The 27,620-nt window shown below is 41.7% G+C and overlaps 1 protein-coding gene across 10 annotated transcripts in view; it reads right to left on the bottom strand.

Moving 5' to 3' along the window:
- Positions 1–27,620, bottom strand: part of AMBRA1 (autophagy and beclin 1 regulator 1) — a 175,544-nt gene that overhangs the window by 88,894 nt on the left and 59,030 nt on the right. For 8 of the 10 annotated variants that reach the window (XM_060303259.1, XM_030864561.2, XM_060303264.1 and 5 more), the window contains 4 exons: positions 26,548–26,634; positions 22,081–22,260; positions 10,464–10,544; positions 9,733–9,833 (listed from right to left, as the gene is read on the bottom strand). In XM_060303259.1, the coding sequence (XP_060159242.1) occupies positions 9,733–9,833; positions 10,464–10,544; positions 22,081–22,260; positions 26,548–26,634 (449 nt within the window). The remainder of the gene's footprint in view (positions 1–9,732; positions 9,834–10,463; positions 10,545–22,080; positions 22,261–26,547; positions 26,635–27,620) is intronic. The other 2 variants (XM_060303266.1, XM_060303267.1) reach the window with 1 other exon arrangement.

Raw genomic sequence — 27,620 nt, 5'->3', positions numbered from 1 at the left:
AATCTTAAGTAAAGTGGAGATTGGCTATTGCCTCCACTGGAAAAAATGGGCTTTGACCTATAATTTGCTCTTTCTTTCCTCACATCTCCTCTGTAGATTTCTATATTGTTGTTTTGAGGGGTTGCAAAACATGTCAAAGCACATACCAATCAGAACCTAAGAAAAGTAAAAGGGTCCTGGCATTACAGTGGGTACTTATAGCCCTAGAGGGCATCTTCAGCTGGCACCTTCAAAATGAGTAGTATTTCTAAGAAGTACACAACCCACAGGACTCAACAAACTTTGAGATCACTCTAGGTCTAGGGAAGCCCCAGAGTACAGAGAACTTACAGTACAAGTAAACAGTGGGGTCTCAATACAGATATGTTGATGCTAACCTTTCTTTTTCAGGAGGAAGAAGGGGAAGAGATAGGAAATTGGTTAAGAAGTTACAAGAAAAGTTATAGGTCAATTTCTCCTAGGAATAAAACTCCTAGCAGAGCTGACAAGAACCTGTTGTCCCAGCATAAAAGCTTAACAGACTCATATTTTCTGCTGTAGAAATGCTGGCAGGTTCTGTGCTCTCATAGCCAGTTTTCTGTGTATACGTCTACCTTAGCATTTAGCACAATACACACTGTCCTACAGCTATTTCTGAGCACGATGGGCTTACGCAGTAGACGGTAAGCTTATGGAGAGCAGAGATCATGTCTTTTTCATCTGGGTACTATCATATACCTAACAGTGTACCATATAAACAACAAAAGCTCAATAAAAGCTTATCGAGAAAAAATGGCTTATATACCAGCTGAGCACTCTGTAGGTAATAACAAATTCATTCATTTTTTCCCCCATTACTCTTAGCTCCAGATCAAGAAGAGTTATACGCCAGGAGTTCACTAGGACCAACAAATCTTAGATTCCTGCAGGCACACTCCTTAATGTGTGGCAAGTCGTCTCTCCCCATTTCTTCCCTCTGCCTCTGTTCCTAGCTTTAATGAGTTAATCTAGAGCAGTGTTTCTCAATTTTTCAAGTGCACCAGGATCACCTAGAAGACTCTTTAAAAACAAATTCCTAGGCCCACAACCAGAATTTCTGCTTCAGTGGGTCTGAGGTAGGGATCAAGAATTTGCATTTGTAACAAGTTCCCAAATGATGCTGATGTTATTGGTCCACTTTGAGAGTCCCATGTTGCCAAGGTTACATAGGAGCAAGCACTTAGTCTGGAGAGTAGATGCTTATTTCATGAGCGCAGGTTCTGATGGGAGACAGAAAACGGTTTCTCAAATGCAAACTCTGACTCCTCTAATCTAACCCCCTTGGTTGACATGACTACAGGCAACAATGGACACATTAGCATGTCAAACTATCAACACAGGGACCTTCAGGTTACCATCTGTTGGTGCCTTAGAGCACAAGCTCCCAGTTTTTTCAACTCTCTGACCATAGCAAAGGGGAGAAAGCCCTGCTTGGTACCCAGGAAGTGCACCATTGTTGAGGAAAACAAAAGAAGAGTGAGAGATCAGCAAGGTTATAATCATTGAGGAGACTAGCACAGCTCTAACTCATGCTGGCCCCCAAGATTTACAATAAAAATCATAATGATAATAGCTAAAATCTATTGAACACTTACTTTGTGCAAAAAAAAAAAAATCCTATTCTAAGTGTTTCATATATATTAGCTCATTTAATCCTCAAAACAATTCTACGAGCTAAATACTATTCTTACGCCCATTTTACAGATGAAGAAACTGAGTCCCAAGAAAAGGTAAAATAAATTAACCAAGATTACACTGCTAGGAAGTAGCAGCATGAATATCTGAACTTAGATAGTCTAGCTCTGGAGCCCAAACTCTTGAACATTTTGTTCTACTGCCTCTCAAACCAACTCTACACTGCAAGTGGCAGCTGTCCTTCCCAAGCTCCACTCAGGCTCACAGACCCATGCAAAACACAAATGGGGGCACATTCAGAGTCACTTCAAACTGCACCAAAACCCATAAATTCTTGGTCCAAGCCCAGGTTTGAGTTACACACACACACACACACACACACACACACATATGCTAATCTATTAGGATTGGCAGTTAAATTCTCAGGGGAATTATTAAACTTTTAGTGGCAGGGCCAAAACAAAAACAAAAAAAACATAGAAACTCAGGCTACAACCTGGCTAGACAGTAAACTCCATTAAGGGCAGAACCATTAAATTCTTTTAACAGACCTAAAGAGGACTTCCCTGGTGGTGCAGCGGTTAACAATCCACCTGCCAATACAGGGGACACAGGTTTGAGCCCTGGCCTGGGAAGACCCCACATGCCACGGAGCAACTAAGCCCGTGTGCCACAACTACTGAGCCTGCTCTCTAGAGCCCGTGAGCCACAACTACTGAGCCCACGCACCACGACTACTGAAGCGCACACACCTAGAGCCCGTGCTCCGCAACAAGAGAAGCCACAGCACCACAACAAAGACCCAACACAGCCAAAAAAAATAATAAAAAAAAAAAAGACCCAAAGAGCTCTGGAAAATGCTAAGCATTTAGAAAGTTCTATGTACATTTCAAAGTGACGGTCCAGAAAGAGCACAGGAGTTAAGCATCAGTGGGGAGAGATCAAGAGAAAATTTCCTAGGGTAGACAGAGATGGAGGCACAGAAAAACTTAGTCACACATTATAAAAGGAACAGAAAAGTTCGCTGACAAGGCCCAATATTCTCCTCTAGAAAAGCCAGAAGAAGCACAGATAATTCAGCTTAGAAACCAGGACCTAGGTTCTCGACAAGCATACTTCTCACTAGTGGAATAAGGAGATGCAGCAAAGGGCTGGGGTAGAGAGAGCATGGATGCTCCAGTGATTGGTGGAAACCAAATCAGTAAAAGGCCCTGGATGCTGTGTAAGGCATCTGTGAAAGCTGGGTTCTCTGGAAGGAGCTGCTTCCCAGGCAACCAAGCCAGCCCCTTATCGCCTTTACTTTCATCACTGGAGCAGAATGAAAGGTAATTGGGTTAATTATTAAAGAGGTCCTAGCTAGTACCACCACCACTAATTGTCCATTAATCTGGGGTTTATAAACAGCTATCTTAATTGATGTTGAGTTGGAATGTGCCACTTACTTTATTAGCCTGGCAACTGGGTACCGGAGAGGTAAAGAACATGGAGAAGGGTCCAGCCAAGGAGATAAAGGGTCCAACACCAGAATTATCATTCATTTCTGTTCATACTCATGTAAGTATACCATGATGGCCTTCAACTGTATTCACTACTTTTCATCTTTCCTAGATTTGCCAACTCAAATGAAGATCTGATATACAGTAATTAAACCATCTGTTGTATTAAACAACTATGATAGTAAATTGAGAAATTAGACTAATTCTTAAATGTCAGCAAGCCCGAGGACCCAGATGTCCACCTAGTTGGCCAAACTAGATTAGACAGGCCTCCTGAGAGTAATTCCCTAAAATACCAGAAAAGTGGGGAATATCTAAGAAAGAGGACCACTGTTTTTAAAAAAGAGGAGAGGAGCAAAAGACAACCAAAAATAAAGTTAACAAGAAAAAGAAAAGTAAATTCTTGCAAAAGGGGTAGCTCTATTTTACTCACAACAGGCAAACAGAAGGATGCCTGGGATATGAGATTACATAAAGCAATAAATTGTAACACTGTATCACTGGGTTTGTAATATATAGACATAATATACATAGCAATAATAACACAAAGAAGGGGTATGACAATGTAGCTATAATGGAACAAAGTTTCTGTATCTTACCAGAATCAAGTCTCTATAAGTCTGAAGTAGATCCTGATAAAGTACAGTTTAAAATCAAGAAAGGAATTAAAATAGCACATTAGAAGCTATCCACTTAATACAAAAGAAGTCAGTAGGGGCTTCCCTGGTGGCACAGTGGTTAAGAATTTGCCTGCCAATGCAAGGGACACAGGTTCAAGCCCTGGCCTGGGAAGATCCCACATGCCACACGAGCAACTAAGCCCGTGTGCCACAACTACTGAGCCTGCGCTCAAGAGCCCGCAAAACACAACTACTGAGCCCACGTCCCACAACTACTGAAGCCTGTGCGCCTAGAGCCCGTGCTCCTCAACAAGAGAAGCCACTGCAATGAAAAGCCCGTGCACCGCAACAAAGAGTAGCCCCCACTTGCCGCAACTAGAGAATGCTCACGCACAGCAACAAAGACCCAGCACAGCCAAAAATAAAAACAAACAAATTAATTAACTTTAAAAAAAAGTTAGTAAAGGAGAAACAGTAATAAAAAAAGACATTAGAAATACAGAAAACAAACAGCAAAATGGCAGGCAAAAATCTAACTATATTAATAACATTAAATGTGAATGGACTAAACAATCTAATCAAACAGCAGAGATTTTCAGACTAGATAAAAAACAACTATATGTTTTCTATAGGAGACACACTTTATATTCTGATATATAAAACAGGCTGAAAGTAAAAGGATGGGTAAAGATATATTACACAACCTACATCCATAAAAGAGCTGGAGTAGCTATACTGATGTAAGAAAAATTAGACTTAAAGACAATATTACTAGAGAATATAACCTTTAAAAATTGTGAATCACTATGTTGTACACCTGAAACTTATATAATATTGTACCATCATCTATACCTGAAAAAAAAAAAGACAATATTACACGAGATAGAGGAACATTTTATAACGAAAAAGTTGATTCATCAGGGAGGCAAAACAATTACAAATATATAGGTACCTAACAACAAAGTCCCAAAATATATGAGGCAAAAACTGACAAAACTGAAGGGAGAAATATACAGTTCAGGAATAATATTAGAAATTTCAATACTCCATTCTTAATAATGGGTAGAACAACCTGACAGAAAATCAGCAAGGGTATACAAAACTTGAATAACACTATCAACCAAGTAGATCTCCCTGGCATCTACAGAACCCTCCACATGGCGACAAAAGAATATACAACCTTGCCATGCACACAGGTAACATTCTCCAGAACAGACCATATGTTAAGCCATAAAGCAAGTTTCAATAAATTTACAGTAACTGAAATCATACAAAGTATGTTCTTAGACCACAGTAAAATTAAATAAGAAAGCAACAACAGAAGGAAATTTGTAAAAATTGAAAAACACACTCCTAAACTAATGGCTCAAAGAAGACATCCTAAGAGAAATTAGGATGACTGGGCACAAAGCCCATGACACTCAACCAGGCCCCAATGACCTGTAGCTAGAAGCAAAAAAATCCTGACACTTCCCATTGATTTTAATCAAAATACTAAATTAAATCCATCAGGACCACATCTGCTGGGAGCAGATGCTCATTAGGATGAAAGTCAAAAAGATTAGACAGAACAGATAACTAATACCCTACATTACCCAGGTCCCTATCCCTCAGCGTTTCTCTTCCAGTAATTACCAGGAAGACGTCAAATGCCAGGGCTTCTCATTTCACTTATATCAGGTCTCAAGCATGCAGAAAAATATTATAGGCTTAAGAACCTTTCGGCAGATACTCCCTACTTGAACTCAGGCAAAACATGGCACAGAAGGCAGAACAGAGTTATTATGAGTCAGGCAGACCTGGTTTAAAGTTCCAGGTCTGCCTCTCACTGCATTATATTGGACAAGTAATGTAACTTCTCTGAACGTCAGCTTTCTTCCCTACAGAATGGAAACACACTATCTACTTCATAGGGCGGTCATAATGTATGGGAAAGCACTTTGGACTGTACCTGGCCCATAGTAGGCCGTCATTAACTTCATTTCCTTCTCTGTTATAGACTGCTATTACTATACAGAGCTAGAGCTGTCTGCTAAAAAGTCAGCAGGGGGAGCGCCCCAGACTTTTGCGTGTTTCCCCAAAAATATACCGGTAAAGTTGCAGTAGCTTTAAATGTAGTTATACCTCTTTAAGTACAGGTTCAGAATTTGTGTTGCTGAAGAAGGGGCCTGGTGTGGGTTGATGGGTGACTGGAGGCCACCAGGAACCTACAGAATTGTGGAGAAGACAACAAGATAAGGCGGAAGAGATGAAGATTAACAGACTATCAAAACACTTCTCTGTAGCAGCTTCTGTTTTATATTACTGCTTTCAGGCTCTTGTGGGAGGAAGTGGGCAGAATGGATCTTAATTTTCTGCAAATCCATTTTTGTTGATGATTCTGAATGGCTTTGGCTAGGGTCCATTGAAAACTCATTTGCCACTGGCAATGCCTCCTAAAACTGCAGGTGTGTATATACTTTGTCCCTCCAGGTCTGCCAAATTTCCATGCTTCACCCCTACAAAAAGCCACTCACCATACAAAGGTTTCTGCCTTATATTTGGAGCTAAGAACCAAACAGCAAGACTGAGGTACAGCCAACCACCTAAACTCTGAGCTACAGAAGAGCAGGGATCTTGTCTGTCTTATTCACTCTGGTAGCCTACAACAGTGCCTGGCACACAGCTGCGGAACAAACGTCTACTGAATCTAATTGTTCTGAGACCATCACAACCTCATTCCAATCATATAAGAGAAAGTGCCTTTCCAGGAAAATTGGGAGTGCTTACTGCTAAAACACTAATTTGTCTTCACTTCAAAAGCCATTATTACAGCAGCTCTATCTATTACATGATCACAAAATAAGTTTAATAAAAAGCAAAACATCTGTGTCCAGGAGGGCATGAAGGCTCGGGGAAAGGCCTATTATATAATAAGATTTTCCTTAGCAAGCACTACTGGGTCACAAAAAGCTATGTCTAGAAACCACTTAAAATAGAGGAATTAGAACAAATAAGAAAACCCCTGAAGATCAGCCAAGTTCCCTGGGACCTCTTTCCCTTTTCTAGATTAAGGACCTAGAAGAAGAATGCTATTTTGATGCTCTGTCCTTAAAAATAGCTGTGGGGAGGCAGGCAGACTAGGAAACAGAAGTCCCACTGCCTGGTTCACTTCTGGCTCCTCTACTTCTAGCTGCATCACTCTGGGCAAGTTAGCCTTCTGGGCTTCAGTTCCCACCACTGTTAGATAATAGCACCCATCTCATAGGATTACTGTGAGAATGAAATGAAATATGACTAGGAAGGGCACTTAAAACACTCCCTAGCATACAGCCAATGCTCAATGAATGTTAAGCTTTTTTTTGTTGCTGTTATTATTATCATTGGTATTTTCTCAAGAGAAGAATAAAAGTAACACAAAATTGTCAACAGAATCTGGAGGGACATCCAAATGTCTACAAATGATGAGGGCATTTAAGGAAAGACCAGTGGGGTAGATGCAAACTATTACATACAGAATGGATAAACAACAAGGTCCTACTGTATAGCACGGGGAACTATATTCAATATCCTGGGATAAACCATAATGAAAAATAATATAAAAAAGAAAATATATATGTGTATAACTGAGTCACTTTGCTGTACAGCAGAAATTAACACAACATTGTAAAACAAGTATACTTCAATAAAAAAAAGAAGAAAAAAGAAGAAAAGACCAGTGGATACTCTGCAACATGCATCTTGAGAAAATGGGAGAAATGAGTTTAAATGTGAATGGAAACCATCCACTAATCTAATTCAAGAATGAGCTTCTTGAGAGCCTAGATTTCCTTCCTCTCAAGGCACTCTACATCTTTTGTTAGAGAACTTTTCTCAGTAGATTTCATGTTTGTAAACTGCCTGCTGGAACATAACCCCTATATTCAAAGGTATCCACAAGTGAAACTGGGCTATTTGGGGTCAGACCTCTGGGCATAAAGCAGGGAAGAAGAAATGGAGGTAAAGAGTTATTAGATCAAAGGAGAGAAAAACAACATACAGCTGTTCCAAAAAAACTAAATGCAAAGGAAACAGAGACTTCCCAGCAGTAGAGGAGCAGGGAGCTGCTGTGTTGGGTGGTAGAGGCAGATGTCTGGAACAAAGAAGGGTGGAGAAGAACTCTGTAGTACTGTCTGGCAGCAAGTGATTATCTGCCAGTGAGGAGCTTCCACGTGCCATTAGCCAAGCCACACAGAAGCGCCAAGCAAGGAGAGCCATGGGGTCTGTTTACCGACTAGGGCCCTCCTCAGTCAAAGTTGTCAGGACACCATGGTGCAGTCTACTCCCCCACCAAGCCTGGGCCTATGAAGCCCTGGTGTCCAGTAGAGAGAAACCATTGAGGTTTCTGGGGTTTCTAGGCCTTGACACTGGCTCAAGGATACTGCTACTTAAAGGAAGCCAGATCCCATGGCTTACCAGCTGCCACAACAGCTTGGTCAGAAATCATATTCCCCCAGCCTGACAGTGCTACTGCCTCACACCGATCCCTCTCTACCTTTAACCATCACGTGGCCCAGATTTTCCAAAATGTAATGTCATTTGAATTTTTTAAATAAAGATGCTTATTAAAGATACACCAAGAGACTTCCCTGGTGGCACAGTGGTTAAGAATCTGCCTGCCAATGCAGGGGACACAGGATCAATCCCTGAAGATCCCACATGCTGTGGAGCAACTAAGCCCATGCGCCACAACTACTGAGCCTGCGCTCTAGAGCCCACGAGCCACAACTACTGAGCCCACGTGCCACAACTACTGAAGCCCGTGCACTGCAACGAAGAGTAACCCCTGCTCGCTGCAACTAGAGAAAGCCTGCGCACAGCAATGAAGACCCAGCGCAGCCAAAAATTTAATTTATTTTTAAAAAAATACACCAAAATGTGGCTTGATTTTTACAGTTTTTAATGCCTTCACATACATAAATTTACAAGTTGGCAGTGGAGGTGGGGGGGAAGGGGGAAAAGAGAAAAACCTTTGTTAGAAAAAAAATAGATTCTGCTTTGTTTCCTTCTCTAGACTGCCCAGAAGCAGCAGCACACACTGGGTCTCAGCCCAGTCACATCACGCATATTAGCCCCAAAACGTTGGTCACTAAGTTATTCAGCCACCATAAAACTGCATCGGCTGGGTTTGTCCAGTCCATTTTCTATTCTGTGGAAATTTCTAAGCCAGCTCCATGGGTCCCTCTCCTCCTTCTTCCTCTGAAGATTATTCCACAGGGCCTGGAAACTCCATGTGCTGGCAGCAGCAATGGGTTGGAGAGGTGTGCTTTCAGTCCTAATTAAATCACAGGATCTGGCTCATGCGTACCTCAACAATAAAACATGAGCAAGGCATCTTTATCATTCAATTTAAAAAGTCTATTTGCTGGATTAAGAAACAAATGGTTTAAATAAATTTTAAAAAAGATGTCTGGGGACCTCTCTGGTGGTAAAGTAGATAAGAATCCGCCTGCCAATGCAGGGGACATGGGTTCGACCCCTGGCCCGGGAAGATCCCACATGCTGTGCAGCAACTAAGCCCGCACACCACAACTACTGAGCCCACATGCCACAACTACTGAAGCCCGCGTGCCCGGAGCCCGTGCTCCGCAACAAAAAGAAGCCACCGCAATGAGAAGCCCACACACTGCAACAAAGAGTAGCTCCCGCTCGCTGCAACGGGAGAAAAGCCCGTGTGCAGCAACGAAGACCCAACGCAGCCAAAAATAGATAAATAAATTAATTAAAAAAGAGATGTCTGAAGGAAGTGGGAATGGGCAAAAGAAGCAGCTTTCCTCAATCTGTAGTTTCCTGCCCTGAAGTAAGGAACCAAGTACAAGACCTTAAAAAAGAGTTTTCAGCCAGATGCCAAGATGCCATCACATCAGCATAGGTAAAGGAGGGGAAAGCTTTACACGGCTCCCTCCCCCTTTAAATTTTCAAAATCCAAAGAAACAACTCCTTACCTGCCAGGACCCTGTTAACAGAAGAGTGAGTAGCCAAGCCAGGCTGTCCACGTTCATGAAAAATCCCAGCATAAGGCAAGTACTCAGGCAGCAAGAAACGCCTATAAGATGGGAAGGAAATCCAAAAAAGAGGGGATATATGTATATGCATAGCTGATTCATTTTGCTGTACAGCAGAAACTAATACAACATTGTAAAGCAACTACACACCAATAAAAATTAATTTAAAAAAACGGCTATATGAAGGAATCACGCGTTAAAAGCCTGCTACAGACTGCCTTAAAACAAAGGAGATATACTATCTACTAACCCTCAACAATCAAAGATAAGGGATCCACTAAGCCTAGGAATCCAAAGAAACCTAGAGCAGAGTACAATTCCTCTCACACGTTTGCATCTTCTTCCAATCTTTCTTCTAAAGTTTCCCGGGGCTTCTATTCTTGAACAGGATGCTCCCAATGCCATTTTTCTATGTCTTTTCATTGTGGTTAATCATTTCCTGTCAAGTCTTTAGGTGGCAGGGCTGGACTGTAGGCTCACTAGGAAATAATTCCAGATATGGACAATCCACCAGATTGTCCATATCTGGAATTATCTGTCCAGGACAAATAATTTTGTCCAAATAGGTCTGTCCAGGACAAACCTACCAGAAAGTAGGTTTAAAAATCCCAGCCTCTCATAAAGCCTCCCTCAGAAAAGTCTCTCATAAAAGTTGACTATCCAGTTCTTACCTTGGGACAAAGCGTCCAAGTGAAGGTGCAGACATCCGGGCATTTCGTGGAGCTCGGTGCCTGGATCTGTCACCATTGTCCCTGGAGAAAACAAAAAGACTACACCTAAGAGAGTCACTAAAGCAGAAACAGACACCAGCCCAAAACACAGACATCCCGCAAACTAAATTCCTACACTTAGGTGAAGGTCCCAGAGAAATTAGTCATCTGGTTGCTTACTAATTTGGGTGGCACATTAATATACTACGTTTCTGGAGTACCACAATTAAAATAATTATGAGCATTTACTAACAGTTCAGTAAGAAGGAAGGTTTTTCTTGAAATAATGTGGTCTCTGAACTCTGCAGCATCTGAAATTGAAGCCAAGTTTAGATCTTCTAAAGGGATTTAGAATGGATATGTATATAAACATATCTCTTTCTAGACTGAAAGACAGAAAAACTTTGGCTTCGGGGGATCTTGAAGGAAGAAGAATTCTCCCATCAAGTTCATTCAACAAATGGTTATCTTTAAATCTGTTTAGGTCCTTGGTGTGGAAAAATCATGGATATGTGAAAGAAAAACAACACAAGAAAAAGACTAGGCAGTCCTTTCTTTTAGAGATTGAAAAATTAACAATGATGAAGATTATTAGACAATGCAATCCTAAGCTTGGTCATTTGATTAAAAAGAAAAAAGTCTAGTGTTTTCTTTATGGTCTGTTAAAGTAATGGTAATAAACACCATTTACGAAATACCTACTAAGTCCTAATACAAAGGTTATTAATATGTTACCCCATTTAATCTTTTGAGTTTCCCATTAAGTCTCATTAGATCTGTTTCACAGATAAGGAAACTAAGGACCAGAGAGGCAAATACCCAAGGTCACACAACTAGTAAGTGGTTGAGACAAGATTCAAGGAAGATCCATCTGACTCTGAAGCCCTTGCTCTTTCCACTACACTTCACTGCTTCCTACAAGAGAAGACAACAGAAACTTCACGTGGCTTAGTTCCCAATGCATCAAAGGAACAATAAGCCAAAGGGCACTCTGGCTGGATAGAGCAGTTAATTAGCTGTTTAACCAACTCCACAAAATAAATGAACCTCTTGAGAGCTTGATTTGGGGTATGTTCTGAATTCTTCCTTTGGATTATCTTCAACTTAATGAGATAATCTTCAAACTGGCACTGTAACCAAAGTTAAGACAACACTTTGGCTTTCAAGTGTACTACTGGGACCCTTACAAACCAGAAATGAAAGCCTAGGAAGGTTTTTATATCTTGGTGGAACTGGATGCTGAGCATTTAGAGACAAATCAATATCAGGGATACTGGAAGCTGATCCATTAAAAGTCAGTACTTGGTTTTTATTTTTGCAGAAGAGAAAGCATATTACTGTTTTCTTTAACATATCATAGTCCTGTGACTTGAAACTCTACAGATGAAGGGAGAGGCAAGGAAAGAGAGATAAGACCATATGGAAAGTGAAAAGGGGATTATAAAGAACAACGAGATCAGAAGTTCCTGACCAGCAGACTGCAGCTCTGGGGAGCCCACAAATTATTATAAGGAGTAGCTGAATATCAAACAAATAAGACAGCTCCCAAATTAAGTATATTATTATTTTTCAAGTATATGTAGATTCAAGTTGTGATCAAAGTACCAACTCGGTTAAAAGTACAAGTGGGGGCTTCCCTGGTGGCGCAGTGGTTGAGAGTCCGCCCGCCAATGCAAGGGACACGGGTTCATGCCCCAGTCTGGGAAGATCCCACATGCCGCACGGAGCGGCTGGGCCCGTGAGCCATGGCCGCTGAGCCTGCGCGTCCGGAGCCTGTGCTCCGCAACAGGAGAGGCCACAACAGTGAGAGGCCCACGTACCGCAAAAAAAAAAAAAAAAAAAAAAAAAAAGTACAAGTGAACTCATGACAGCTTTTCATAACAGTATATTTTACTTACAGATGGGCACTAAAAGTGCAACTAATTATCATGAGAGAAGTTAGAACACATATTAAAGTTAAGAAGGGTCCTAAGGGGGGGGGGAAGGGTCCTAAGCCTCAAAAAGGTTGAAAATTAAGTTACAGAAAGAAGCATCATGGGACAAATCCAATTACTTTATTCTAGAGCTAAGAAAGAGCTGGCCTTCCCAGAACCATGCTGTGGAGCTGACAATTTACTTCTGAACAAGGACCAAAGAGCCCTCTCTCTCTGGACAATAAACAGTGCTCTATCTGGCATTAGCAGAGTTGAAGAGCAGGGAAGGAGAGGGATGTACAGGAGACAGTACTGATCAGCAGTTGCCAGAATCAAACATGACACAGAGCTGGGTGAAAGGACATATGAAGATAACTTAGAAAGATGGACAAATGCCAGGGCTGGGAGAAAATTTGGCTCCTATGACATATTTCACAAGCCTCTTTTAATTGTTATTAAAACCTAAAAACAATTAACTTCTTTCTGATTCAATTTCTCCTTCCGTCTTAAAAAAAAAAGGGAGGAGGAAGGGCAAAACATGGTCAGAGATAATGGCTTTATGTTATTTAGAGATTACCGGAAGAGATATATATATATGAAAATCAGCTGGCTCAGATACAAGCAGTCTCAGAATGATGGTTACATTAGGCACCGCAAAAGAGGCAATAATATTAAGTGAGTGGAGATGTATCTCTTGGTCCTCAGTTTAACGTCTTGACTAATGATGGGGAAGTAGGAGTTAAACAGCATCTCAATAAAATGTAGAGAAGACTTCAAATTGAAAGTGTTGAGCACACTAGCAAAGAAGGAGAAATGACAGAATTGTACACAGAACAATTAGTAAAATGTGAAATGTGGTGAACACGCAAATGAGATGCTGCCTATGGGAGAAAAAAACACAGGCATCTAGGAGAAAATAGCCTAGAACAGCTCAAACATTTCCTTACCAGGAAAAACTTAAAACATGAATGGGTAAGGTGGCAAAGGCCAGAATGTCCAACCACAGGACAAGTTAAGCAAGTAGAGGGCAAAAGCCCCACGTTTTAATGCTGGCACACAAAAATCCCTGACTAAAAGCATGGCCCTAAATAAATTAGAGGTGAAAAGAGCAACTAATGACTCTAGCTTCTATAGTCTAAAAAGAAGGGAAAATTCAAAATAAGGAGCTGAGATGGGGAAACAAACTTCAATGCAAAGGATATCTGCAAGGGCGGGGTCAGGATAGAAGTGAGGGGAGAGGAAGAGTGGTTAAGAGTTTCAAAAAAAGGAAAAAAAAAAGAGTTTCAAGAAAAGGGCAAAGAAATTAAAAGTACTTAAAATAATGTTCAATTTAGAAAACTACACAGACTCTGACACTCACTTCAGTGCTGATACAAGACCAACTTGGAGCAAGCCTCCACGAGATGAAGAAGGCAAATTTAGGCAGAGACTAAAGATTAGAAGATGTTTGCCAGATGAACAGTGGGAGAAAGGCAGACCCAGAAAGACAGTTTACCTTAGGAATAATGGAGGGTGATAAATACTGGGCCTAACATAACATAGCCCATGCCCTTTTCAAGGGTAGTACTTAAAAAAAAAAAAAAAACAAAAACAGTGAAGACCAGAGTATGCAAGCACGCTGGTACCACTCCTCTATCACTGGAGGACTCTTTCTCACCAGAATACTTTTCAGGGAAACACCAGAGAAATCCTCATCAATTTCATCAGCCAGAAGCTGCCTTTAAGCCAGCAGGATAGAAGCTGGCTGAGTTATTAATGGCCTTCCCAGTTGTTGAACTCTGTGCATCTCTGATTAACTCTCAGAAGGCTATTTGGGAAGGAGAGAGGGAAAAAAATAAGACTTTCTCATAAAAGATTTTGTAAGGAAAAATCACCCTTCAAACAAGCATCCAAGACAACTGACAAATACAAGAAAATGCATCTATGGAACAACGGAGAAACACAGCAGCTACTCTTGCTAAATGCCTGGGATTAATTGCCTCAGAGAGAAGCTGTAACTTAAAGGAATGTAAAATACACCTACAGACTGCTGTCTGAGTCCTAACCAGAGAGTCAGGCTGCCATTACTACTCAGTGACAAATGGCTCTGACTTGGGCCTTTGTAAATAAAGCTCTGGCAGCACAAAGCTCAAAAGGCCATTATCTTCTTGACAATACACAGTTGACTGTGCTGAAAATTAGACCATTAAAAAAATACTTGTTTCCCTGTGCTCTTCAGTTTCTACTCAATCTCCAGACAGTAGAAGGCCTAGCTGGTGTTCCTGTCCTTGGATGGCACAGTGATCTTGGTCAAGTCCTTTCTTTACTCGGGTGCTATTAGTAAGGCTCTAGACTCTACTTCGAAGGACTGTGCACGCATGTCAGGGCTAGATTTCTGGGAGGAAGGCACAGGCCCAGCTGATATCATTCATAGGGGATACCTAATAGCATAGGTCTCTTGGAACTTCAGAGCCTTAATTTTTCTCCAAGGAATAGTAATATAACAGATAATTACCACTTACAAATTCCTCTCCTTTCTTTTTCTTTCCTTTTTTGTTTTTTAATTTGTTTGTTTGGCTGCATTGGGTCTTCGTTGCTGCGTACGGGCTTTCTCTAGCTGCGGCGAGCCGGGGCTACTCTTTGTTGCGGTGCGCGGGCTGCTCACTGCTGTGGCTTCTCTTGTTGTGGAGCACAGGCTCTAGGCACGCGGGTTTCCGTAGCTGTGGTACGCGGGCTCAGTAGTTGTGGCTCACAGGCTCTAGAGTGCAGGCTCAGTAGTTGTGGTGCACGGGCTTAGTTGCTCCGTGGCATGTGGGATCTTCCCGGACCAGGGCTTGAACCCATTTCCCCTGCACTGGCAGGCGGATTCTTAACCACTGCGCCACCAGGGAAGTCCTCTCCTTTCTTGTTCTACCTTTAATTTCATCTGCATGTATTATGCAAATCCATATTCCTATTGTGCATTTTATGTTAAAAAATAAATACATATCTCTAAGTGATAGCTATCCTCCTTTCCCCCTCTTCCTTCACAGCTGTTTAATTCTTTAAATCCAGATATATTACATTTTCTTTCTCTTCTCCTAGCATTCCTCATAATAAATATTCATATGTATTTTAGATGCCCAGAAAGAATACTAATTTTAAAGCTGCCAAGCAATATTATATATTTCTAAGCAATAGGCTCAAAACCCTCAGGAAAGAGCTGGAATTCAGGTAGGCATATATTTTATAAATCTATTGGGGCTCCACAGGTACCAGATATCCTATTCCTAATCCTCAGGAAGTCTCTCCACTTTTCTGAAACTTTTCATTATTCTACCTCTGCTGAGTACAAGGGAAATCCTTCTAAGATAGGTAGTTAGCTCCAACAAAGATCCAAGAGCTTTAGGGCTAAAATAAACTTCAGAGATTATCTAATCTAATTTTACAAGGTCAGACATTGAGGCCTAGGGTAGGAGAGGGACTTGCCAAAGATCAAATGGCATATCAGAGGCTCAGCCGAAACTGGAACGCAGGGCTATTCCCTAGACAATAGTTGTCAGGCTCTGGGGACCAGTGGGCACTAACAGGAGATCCCAGTTCCAATCATAGCTGTTCTGGGAGTCACTTGCTACTTTATAAACTTAGCTCAAAATCAGTTCCAGTAAGAGTAAAAAAGGACTCCGGCAACATTTTATTTGGAGAAGTAGGAAGTGAGGCAGCTGAGCTCTCACACAGCTCAACTCCCCAGGAACATTCACAAACAGGCCCCACTCTTATAAAACACCAAGGCCTCTTATGTCTAATACTTAACATTCAGTCCTCATATGTCCTCATATGTATTTTGCCCACTGTTTTCTAACTGGTTTTCCTGCATCCATATACTTGCCACCTGCCTAACAACCGCTGTCAGAATTCGCTGCCTAAAACACATGTTGAATAATGGCTGTCCCTAGACAAAAACAAGGTCAAAATTTCTCAGCCAGGCACTCCAGGCCCTCCACAGTCCATGTCTTTCCGATCTTATCGCTCAAAGTACAAATACTCCGTTGCTCTAACCACAGATGTATGCAGGGTCTCTGAACAAACCCTGTAAATCTTCTGTGTCTGGGCTTTTGCTTAAGCTACTCCTTTGTCTAGAATCTCCTTCCCTACTTCCATCCTCCACGTCAATTCGTTGAAGTCCTATGGGGTCTTCACACCTAGCTGAAACCCATGAAGCCTTCTCACATCTCCCCAAGTACTCTCTCCCTTCATACAATGCTGTCCTGTACTTTAGGGGTACCTTATTACAGTCTATCTTATAAGATATTGTGTAAAAATCTGATGTTATTCCATAGCTTAAAACTCTTCAGTGACTCCCTCTCACCTGCAGGGTACAGTTCTCCTCCTTTGCAAGGCACACAAGACTCCCCAGGATCTGGTACCACTCTAACTCTCGGGGCTCATCTCCTGCTGTATCTTGGACTTTACAACCTGACCATACTTGTCAACAAGGGAATTCTTGACATGCTCCATGCTGTTTCATGTTTCTATGACTATGCATTTATTTGCCTTTCTTCTAAGTATATCTGGAAAAAAGTCCTATTTTAAGACTTTCTCTTTTATAAACCCACGCTGTAAAAAACAATCAACCACCACAAACATCAATTAAATGAAATTATTTAAAACTCTGGTAAAAAGGAAGTGAATGGTTTCTTATCTCATCTCACTTTAAGAACTACTTCTATACAATACCACCACTCAATAACTGTAGCTGGTTGCCTGATCCTTGACTGCTTTGGCAGGTTCCAGTCTGTAAAGAGAACAGTCACTTTACAGCGTGTTCCCTTATAGTTTCTCTTGCACTTCTAATATCAAAGAGATTATGGTCTGTAAGTCAAAGGAAGAAACAAAGGCAACCCCATTTCAGAATGAAGTACACGACTTCTTGCTCTGAAGATCTGCCCCTTCCCTTTCTCGGCTATAAGTAACATATCTGTTATTAGTAGTCACTGACTCCCATAGGAGTCCTGGAAATTTGGGGCATAGAAGAGAGAGCAGGGGCAAGCAAACACTACCAAGGACATGTGACTTCACTCTCCTGGAATTTCTAGCCATGAGAACTTGACACAAGTATATGAGTCTCACAAAGCTGTCAGGATTTCACCTATAGACAGATAAGAGTAACATCATCGGGTTTCTAACATATTTTCTTTGTGCGACTCAATTAAATTTCCGTAGTGGCAAAAGGGCAGATGAAGAATATTAAATTCTGAACTATAAAGGCGAGTAACTTCTATGCCACACCCAGTCAGATGGCAGAACGGAGTGACAGCCTTCAGAACTGTCCTCAGCTACATTATATACCAAGAAGACCTTTTAATGACTTCCTTGCTAGAAGGTGTCTAGCAAGGGGCCCATGAAAGCCTTCTGGTTGAGGCTCCTCCGCACATGTGTATGTGGTACTGCTAGAACATATCATGCCAAACTAAGGAACCAGAACCCATCTTGGGCAACCAGAAATGACTGTCATTCATTTCACAATGAAACGGTTTTGCATATTTGGTCACAATATGGATTTGTGGGTAAAAGGAACCCAAATACAACGAGATAAATTAGAAGAGTTAATAAAACAAATGTAACTGACTTCAAGACACTTCATCTGAAAGACCAGGCTGAAAGACTAGAATTCTCACTGAGACGTTTTCCCCAAGTACAGACCGGTGTCACAACTATGAATGAAGGACTTGTTCTCTCTGTGCTGGCAACAATTTTTAAGAAGTTGAGGGACTTCCCTGGTGGTCCAGTGGTTGAGAATCTGCTTTCCAATGCAGGGGACACGGGTTCGATCTCTGGTCGGGGAACTAAGATCTGCAACTAGGCCCGCACTCTCTGGAGCCCACACACCACGAGAGCGCCTGCACGCTGCAACTGCTAAGCCCACGCGCTCTAAGAGCCCACACACCACAACTAGAGAAAAGCCTGTGTGCTGCAACAAAGAGCCTGCGCACTGCAAAGAAAGATCCCGTGTGCCGCAACTAAGACCTGATGCAGCCAAATTAATAATTTAAAAAAAAAAAAAAGAAGTTGAATATAATTACGCAGTGTTGGAGATATTTGTGACTAATCTAATCTGAAGCTTCTCCAGTTCTGTCATTAGCTCAGGGTATCCTTGCCTTGGAAGGCAAAGCAGGTAAAAAATGAGGCAAGAAGATGAACTGGAGATGATTCTAGGATTATAATTACATTTAGAATAACAGATAAAATGAGGAGGGGGGGTGAGGGTAGCTTGAACAACAGTCATAAAGTCACAGGTACCACCTCTTTTGCTGGCCTTAGAAACTACGGGAACACAGCACTCAACCTGGGCTTCATAAAAGCCTCCCTCCCTCTTTCCAAAGGGATGGTGAAAATAAAAATTTGAGTTTTCATTATGCTTATTTGCCGTCAACATTCTAGCAGGTGGTCTGAGCTCAGAAGGAGGCAGACAGCAGGGTCAGGGCAGCCACACCTTTACCCTGCTTGTGAACATCTTTATGCAAAGACAGATGCTGAGGGCTTCAGGACAGACCACCTGACGGCAGGTTTCTGGATGTCCTGTTTGTGCATTTTGATAAACACAGGGACCCTGAAGTCTCAATCCTTGCTGCAGACAGAGACAAATGACAGGAGAAGATGCCTGCCTGGGAAGATGGTCATTAATCCAGACCACAAAAGAATAGAAAGTTTAACCTGATGTTGACCAACCTTCAAACCTATCTTCCCTAGCGATAAATCTAGATAGTCTTGCTGCACAGCAAGCTCATGGAGCAAGGGCTCAAATATGGTTGTACATCATTTTTAAAGGTTTTTAAATCTGCAGGACACTAAAGTCAGACACTAAACATGTTTGCTCCTGATCTCTAATCTTAGACATGTCTGACTTTGGTCAAGCTTCTGTATCCTTATTTTAAAAAACACAATGAAATGAACAACTATCTCACTGGGTTATTATAAGGAGTAAACAAGATTTTAAAAGACATATGTATATTAGTATATTTATATATACTACAAATGTTGTGTATGTTATAAATTAGTATACATGAAAAATGTGATAGCTGATACCTTTCATTCAATGGATGATGAAAGAGAACCAAAAAAGATGGGATCTGCGTAATGTCTCCCTTTTGTTTTCTGAGGCCACTATACACCTGGATGGGACAAGCTAGAGAATGACAAAATGATCTGTGACTTAGCAAATGGAAGGAGAGTGAAGAGGTTGGAGTGGGGTGGCAAAGGCAAGACCATGCTGTGCTGTGAAGGTGAGGAAACCCAGAAGAAGAACAGTCTCTCTTAATGGTACCCTAAGTGTTAGGATTCCAGGCCATATCTAACTTAATCTGCTTCTCTGTACTTGAAAGAACTATAAATTATGACTGTATAAGCCTGTAACTTGCTTTCTAGTTATCAAAGCTGAGGAAAAGGATTCGGGCAGAGAAATTAAAATGGGCTGGTACATTCCCTAATTTCTCACTTTCTCTCTCCTCAGAGTACCTAGAAATTAAGAGAAGAGGCACAACCACAAGCAGCCCTCGGTTTACAGTAGGGGGAGGAGGGCGGGGAAAGAGACAGAGAAAGAATGAACAGACGGTAACTCAGCATCAACCAGCCGGCAACATCCTTCACTAGAAGACCTGGACTGCTAATATTGAGGTGACTAATCCACAGTTGCTATTAAAAACAAGTTTATAGTCTGCTTCAGCCCCACAAGAAAGGCAAACACCAAGGGGAGGGACTTTCGGAGGGGCTTTAGAGAAACCAGCCCATTGTTACTAACCAGGGAGCAATACAATGGTAAGTCAGTGCATGAAAGGTGAAGAGGGTGATGTAAATTCAGGCTGCACTGAAGCCAGGGGGAGGCGAGAGCACAGGTGGGCTGTGGGGAGCACAGGGAGGAGGCAGTCTGACACAGGAAAATCAAGGGGGAAGGAAGGGGAAAGGGAGGAGGTGGTAACAGAAGAAAGAGAAGGTAAGATGAGAACAGAACATTTTAAACTAACCCAGAACTCCACTGTGAAGGACAAGTCACGAGGCAAGATACAGCTCAAAGGCATGAGCCCCACGTTTCACCACTGCGAAGAGATAACAGCCTTCCAAACATGCGTGGAGAGAGGGCTATGCAATCTGCACTGACTCCCAGAGCTCCACGGGATTACCGAGGCTTTTCAGCAGCACTAAGTCCCAGCAGCCTTGGCATTGTGCGTTGAAACTGCTTCCCTGAATAGACCCCGGTGCTGGAAAAATAATCATTTCTACAGGGGAACATATTTCCCTACAGGTGTCTGCCTGGCTAAAGGAGTGGAGACTCTCCCTTCACTGCTGTGCCCACATCCATCTTCCCCCAGCGGGGACTTAAGGCAGAAGGACACATCTGAGAGTCACAGAGCAGCTGGGCCCTTCTCCCACCACCCCTGCTCCGTTTGCCACAGCACAGCTGTTTGAGGGCAACCTTGCATTTCTTTCACATTTACATCTTCCTCAGACGAATGAGCCTCCCACTGAGTGTTCCTTCTGCTTCCCAGTACACAACTGGCCAGTGTGTTTAAGGATTGTATCGGGAAGGTCAATTGGTACGAAGGGTATTCCCACCTTCTTGGTCCTCTCTGACAAAGATATTTCTCAAACACTTCATAAAGCTCCACTGCAAGATGGCTCCTGGGGAACTATTCATTCAGCTCACGAAAGAGGAAGGTGGAAGGGAGGCAGGAGCTCTTAAGATCCCAGACCTGACCAGGCTATGTCAAGATGAAGGGGGAAAAAAAAGGAAGATGACTGACAGGCTGTCCTATTCCAGTACTGCCAGCAAAAAAGATGGGGAAAGAAAAATGTTTAACCACCCTTCCCTCTTATTCTGCATGTTTTGAGAATATCAAAATATAGGAATCAAAGCAAGAGCCAAATGTCCAATTTGGTACAAGCCAGGAAAGCTCAGTTTCAAGATGGAAAGAAACACAATGCATGGCTAGAAAGGTCAGGAGCAGCAGGTCAGAGAATGTAAAACCCAGCAGGAAGATTGGGGAGCTTGACCTTGGAGCCTGGGGCTGACGCTGCTCCTTTAGCTCACCCCCGTACCCCAGGCGACCGCTAAAAGAGACTAGCAGAGCAAGGAATCACCTCTCAACCCCCACATTAATCTGACAGGCAACTTCCAAAGGATCCTTACTGGGGGTACAGGGAGACTGAGAACGTTTAGGGACAAGGGAGTAGGACCTCAGAGAAGCAGTGTGATTAAGGGTACTGAGAGAATCTGTCTCCTAGGGAAATCCGAGTATTGTCTTTGTTGTTAATCTCTGTATCTACTCTGCTTAAGAGAAAAAACACCAACCCTCCTGCCTCCCTGATGTTATGAAGACAGTCCACATGAAGCACTTCCACAGTCACTGTTTATGCAAATGGGAAATTAAAAAGTTGCCTAAAGAGCAGCGGCCATTTTCTCCCAGCCTGGCCTGGGGCCCAATGGGCTGTCTCTTCTCAGAGGCTTCAGGGAATCAGCAATGCAACCACCAGAGGTGGGAGCGCCCTGGGCATTTTAACCCTCTGTCCCTCACCCCATCCTATTTCTCATAAATAATAACTTAGGGGTTTGAAGCAAGAATGTCAAACCACTATTGCTCAGACAGTGGCCAACTTGGAAGCACTCACAGCTCGGGAGGAGGGGTAAGAAAGCAAGTTGAATATATACTTACTCAAAGTCCTCAAATTCCAAGTCGGTTCCCTCTACTGATGGACCCTGGTTGTCTGAGGAAGAGGAGGTGGTGGAAGAACGGAGGCGGTTCTGTTGGTAGCGCATAGAACGCTGGCGGATACTGTCTCTCCGTGAGAGATACTGGATCATCCTCTGGGCATAGTATGCAGCAGGAGATAATCTGAGAGAAACAGAGATGAACAAACACAAACTAGCACTAATGTGGGGAATACTGTGAAAGATAGTAAATCCAGCTCTCCCATCACATCTCCCTGCTGAGGCGAACTCTGGAGACATGAAAAATAAACGGCATTTAACTCACCAGGAGATTTGTACTGCACAATATGCTTATCAGACTACCACCAGTGTTTCTGTTCTGAGATAAGGCAAACAGCTGTTTAATCAGTCATCATCTGATCAACAGCTGCCCCTTCCAAGAGTTTAACACTGGACCTTTCTTTTAGTTTCTTAAGGGACCTCTTTTAACTTCTCAGGGTGTGCCCTTTATATAGATTCGCAGATTTTCCTTAATCATCCATATTCAAAATATAAGAAATGAAAGGGACCACAGCTTCTTTCATTTTATAGATGAGAAAACAGGCCAAGAGATGGTGAACCCGAGATGACTAAAGAAGGCATCTTCAGGCATCACCTTCACCAGGACTCCTTTCTTCTCCAACAAATACTTGTAGCTCCAGATTTGTCCTAGCTCCTTAAGTGTACTTCTTTGAACTTCTTATCTCTCCTTTACAGATTATCCAGATATTTTAACACAGAGAAAATATTCAGGATAGAGACTGAGAGTAAAATATACTCAAGAGAACAGAAAATCTAAAAGAAAACAACAGCTTTTTTCTATTTCTTATGACAGAGCATCATAGGCTACGTGGGCACTGAGCAACACAGAAGACAACAGTCACTCTTCTTCTCCCTTACAATGGCTGTTCTCAGTAATTAGTCTTAAAAGACTTAATTTACTTTAAATTAGTAAAAGGTCTATATTCTTCCAGCTATGGTTCACTGTCTTCATACTCCATGAAAATGTCTACTGTCCTATACAATGTGCACATTCCCTTCTTTCTCAAGTTTTTCCTCCATCTTTCACAACGCATATAATTTGAGGCTGTGAACTGAGAAAGTGAGAGAAGAACAGTAACAGAAAAATGTTTTATATATAATATTAAGTGGATTACTAAGAAACCAAGACTTAAAACCTGCCCAAGACCTAAAACCTGCCAACTTTGATTCAACAATTCCACTATTAATTTTATCCTACAGAAATACACCAGGATACGAAGAGATATATATATATGCTGGCACTAGTGAAAAACTGGGAAACACCCCAAATGTCCACCAACAGATTAAATAAATTACATCTATACAAAGAAACATTATATAACAATTGAAAAGAATATCCCTATATATGCACAATGAAAGCCCTCTAAAATAAGATTTTAAGTGGGGGAAAAATTAAAGAATGGTATGTATATACTAATATGTATATAAAAATATTTATTTCTGTAATTAGAACAAAAAAATGAAACATAACAATCCTGATAAGGATTCCTAGGGACCTTAACTTCTATAATGTTTGAATATAGAAGGAAAAAAAGCATGCAACTTTTTTTTTTAATGGAAATCTGGAAAAACTGATTGAGAATGGAAATGGAAATACTTACATCCAAATGGTAGGAAAAGTACAAACATCTTGCTGCCTGACCTTTCATTACCCCTGGACAAAGTAAGCCTCTAGGTAAATCCTCGGTAAATCTACTCACTCAGACCAAAGGAGATCCTGCAGTCAACTGCCTCACGAAACAGGGCTGCCTCTGAAATGCCTGTCATCAGAGGTGGTGTCCTTCTGGCCAACCATCAAGCAGAATTTCCAAGCAGGCCAGGTGACAATCTTTGGAACTCAAAAGTCTGTGTTATGGAACAATATGCTGCATTTGGCACCTCTGAATCCAAATTATCTTTAGACAGTAGGTGGGCATGGGACGTAGAGAGGCCTTGGCCAAGATCATCAGAGAATAAGATTTGAAGTTTCAACTTGTGGAACTTTCACTGTCTCTTTGGGCACCTGTTCCCATGCATTTGGCAAGGACGAATCAAGAACCCTAAATTTTCAACAGACAGAAGCCAATACTCTTGAGTTGTTCCTATAGCTACCAAATATACAGAAATCTTCCAGTAGAAATCAATTGTTGTTGGTTAAATTCTCAAGTCAGTCAGAGTAGAAAAGAATGTTAAAAAAAAGTTTTAAGAGGAGAATGAAGATTCTTTTTTTAGAAAAGATTTTGAAAAGTGACCATAAATACACTCATTACTGTGTTGATAGCCTACCTTAACTAATGGAAAAATTATATTACGGTGATAGAGGTAGAAATAATGTTGATGCTGACAATAATAAATAAAGATTGTCCTTTTATGTAGGGGTAAAAATTCAGCACTAGGGGGCTTCCCTGGTGGCGCAGTGGTTGAGAGTCCGCCTGCCGATGCAGGGGATGCGGGTTCGTGCCCCGGTCTGGGAAGATCCCACATGCCGCGGAGCGGCTGGGCCCGTGAGCCATGGCCGCTGAGCCTGCGCGTCCGGAGCCTGTGCTCCGCAATGGGAGAGGCCACAGCAGTGAGAGGCCCACATACCGCAAAAAAAAAAAAAAAATTCAGCACTAGGTAACCTCAATTGTTTAATTTCACCGTTGGACAGGAATTCCCTAAACTACATAACTGTGCATCAATGGTAAAGAAAAATGGATTCACAATTATTAAGTACAAGTACATCATAGCCTCATCTTTTTAGATATCCAGAGGGAAGCTAAGGATCTGAATGCTGACATGTCTCATAAAGGCTTTGACCTATACAGATTATGCAGGGTGAAATCTAAGAGGAAAAAGAAATTAAACAACCAGTAATGAGGTAACAATCATCCTCCTACTGAAGAATGGATAATTATCAAACTCTAAAAGTGTTCCAAGTGAATATTTTAAATAACTCCTCAAGTTTTCTTCAAGGAAGAATACTTCCCCCTCCAAAAAACCCTTTTTTGTGTTTAAAGGGAAAATGTAAAAATAACACCACCACAAAGTTTGGCCTTTCTGTGATAAAGAGATCTGAGTAGGAATAAATAACAAATTTATTACATGAAAGGAGGACAAATAATGGTCTTTAAGAGTCACCGTTAAACTTTGTCAGGTTAAAAATTCTGGGGATGAGATTCCCATTACTGTCCTAAAAGAAACTGTTTCACAGCAAGAAGTTCTCTCAGGGTTTCAAAGAATTTGATTCATGCAAAATATTTCCTTCTCTTATTTAGGGCTTGTTACTTTCAAATATGACTAGAGACTAACATAAACTTCCTTGTTTCAGTCATCATCTAAGTTGCCTACCTGTTTTAAAGTCATCAATCCCCATGTTCTCTGATCTGCCATTTCTGGGGTACGGAAAAGGAAGTAAGAGGATAACAGGGAATCTTTTCACTAGTATCTCAGAAAGAATGCTCAGTATCATGACATAACTGTAGTAACAACAAAATCACTCAATAACCTTGGAAACAAAAACCTTGGACTTGAAATTCTTAATCTACAGCAAAGCTCATTTAGTCTTTTCTGACCTACAGTGTTAACTTCAACCCCACCGTTATAAATTACCCTCTTCTTTTGGCAAAGCCTCACAATGTGCGGTCTGCTGTTGCTACAGAATGTGCAGGTTATCCCCCTTTCGGATCATTAACAGAATTATTAAGTCCTGCTGTGACAACCCCAAAGGGCTGCTCACTATAAATAAATGTTATATATCAATTCAACACCCCATCCTCAGTCCTGAGTTACCAGTATAAGGTAAAGGTGGGCCTTAAACTCATCTGAATTCTTTTTTTCTTTTTATCTCTTCAAGAACTTTTCAAATGTCTTCTAATGGGGGTAAGGCAAGCACTTTAATAATATGTCAACTTGTTTTATTCAGTTACCCTTTTGTCAGTCATCTCTTCCGTCATATAGTCTCCAAAACTTCAACATCTGAATGAACTTGATTTCCGCCTTTTGATGTTCTAAATTTTCTCTCAAATGAGAGAGAATTGTTTGCTTTTAATTTGTAAGTGATTTCCCTATTAATAAAAAAACTTTTGTTTCCCTTTTGGCTGTCCATCTGAATGGCAACAGCCTCTCTGATGAGCAGAAAAGAAATATCCTGTGACTCTGCCAATGACCTCCTCAGGTCCCTCCTCTAGTGTCCCACTTACAAAAATGAGCCCCAAAGGACAAGGGCTCAGTCATAACCCTCTGTCACCAGAGGCTCTGTTCACTTACCTGTAATACTTCCCAATCACCTGAACCACCTGTCTCAAAACTGTAACTGAAGAGTAAAAGAGCACCAGGACCAGAGAGGCACAGAATGGGGCTTCCAACAGCTTGGCAACCCCAAGGGCAGTCCCTCCCCCCCACCTAGTGCCATTTCTCACTTCGGCCTTACCTCGCTGGGTCTGGGTAAATTGGGTGCTCTCTGGATCCTGCTCCATCATAACGGGATAATGAAATGAGGGAAGACTCCAGCAGCCTCCTAGCAGAGATTAAAAAAATGGCAATAATCCCTGTCAATTACCAACTCAGAGGTCATTCATAAGGAAAAATGGGGGGAGAGATAAATAACATCCCCCTTTGCAGCTAGCTAACACCTCTTATCTGGGATCACACCCTTCCTATAAGCACTTAGAGGTATAAGTAAATGAAGAGCTCCAGAGCTCCCACACTGGATATGGCCATTGTATCATGGTGAATACTGCTCTTCTGTCAGTGCAGTAGAGACATGATCTTATTTCTATTTCCAGTACCTCCGGTAGACAAACAGGAGGTTGGGATCAACATGGGAGAGGAAAATGAGGCATACCAAGAGACTATCACGTAGTGCCAACATTTACCTTGGTGTTCAGTTCCTGCATGTCATCCTAATCCACAGCCCCTTATCTTCTACACATTCTGCTCTGCCCACACCCTTTCTGTGAGTACTCCTACGGCTCTCTTAACAACTGATAAAAATCTCTAATTATATAATCTAGCCCAACTGTCAATTCAATGATCATATGTGTTACACACATATTTTATTGAGCACTTTTTTAGCGCCAGGCAAATACTAAGCACTTCACATGTAGTTCTTTATTTAAACCTCACCACAGCCTGGAAAGGTGAGCATTACTATACATACATGAGATCAATGGGCCTAGAAGTTAAGTGTTTTGCACTGCAGCACACAGCTACCAAGTGATAGCACCAGGACTCCAGTGAAGGCCTGTCAACTCCAAAATGCTTCAAACCACTATGTACATGTATCCAGTGTGAGTCCCAACTAGAATGCAGGTCCAGTAACACTGGATCTTCCCATTTATTTAAGGGAAGCCAAAAAGCTGGACTTTTGCATGAAATCTCCTGTTACATTTTAGCTAAAACATTTTTTTCCTTTTCGTACAGGAAGGGCCAGTTTGACAAACATCTGACAAACATGGCTCGGGGCCCCCCAGTTTGCCATGTCTGCCACACTGCTTCCCAACT

The sequence above is a fragment of the Globicephala melas genome, chromosome 8 (genome assembly GCF_963455315.2).
Source record: "Globicephala melas chromosome 8, mGloMel1.2, whole genome shotgun sequence".
NCBI classification, from domain to species: domain Eukaryota; kingdom Metazoa; phylum Chordata; class Mammalia; order Artiodactyla; family Delphinidae; genus Globicephala; species Globicephala melas.
Note: the sequence above shows the minus strand (reverse complement) of the source record. Positions and strands in the feature narration are given on the sequence as shown.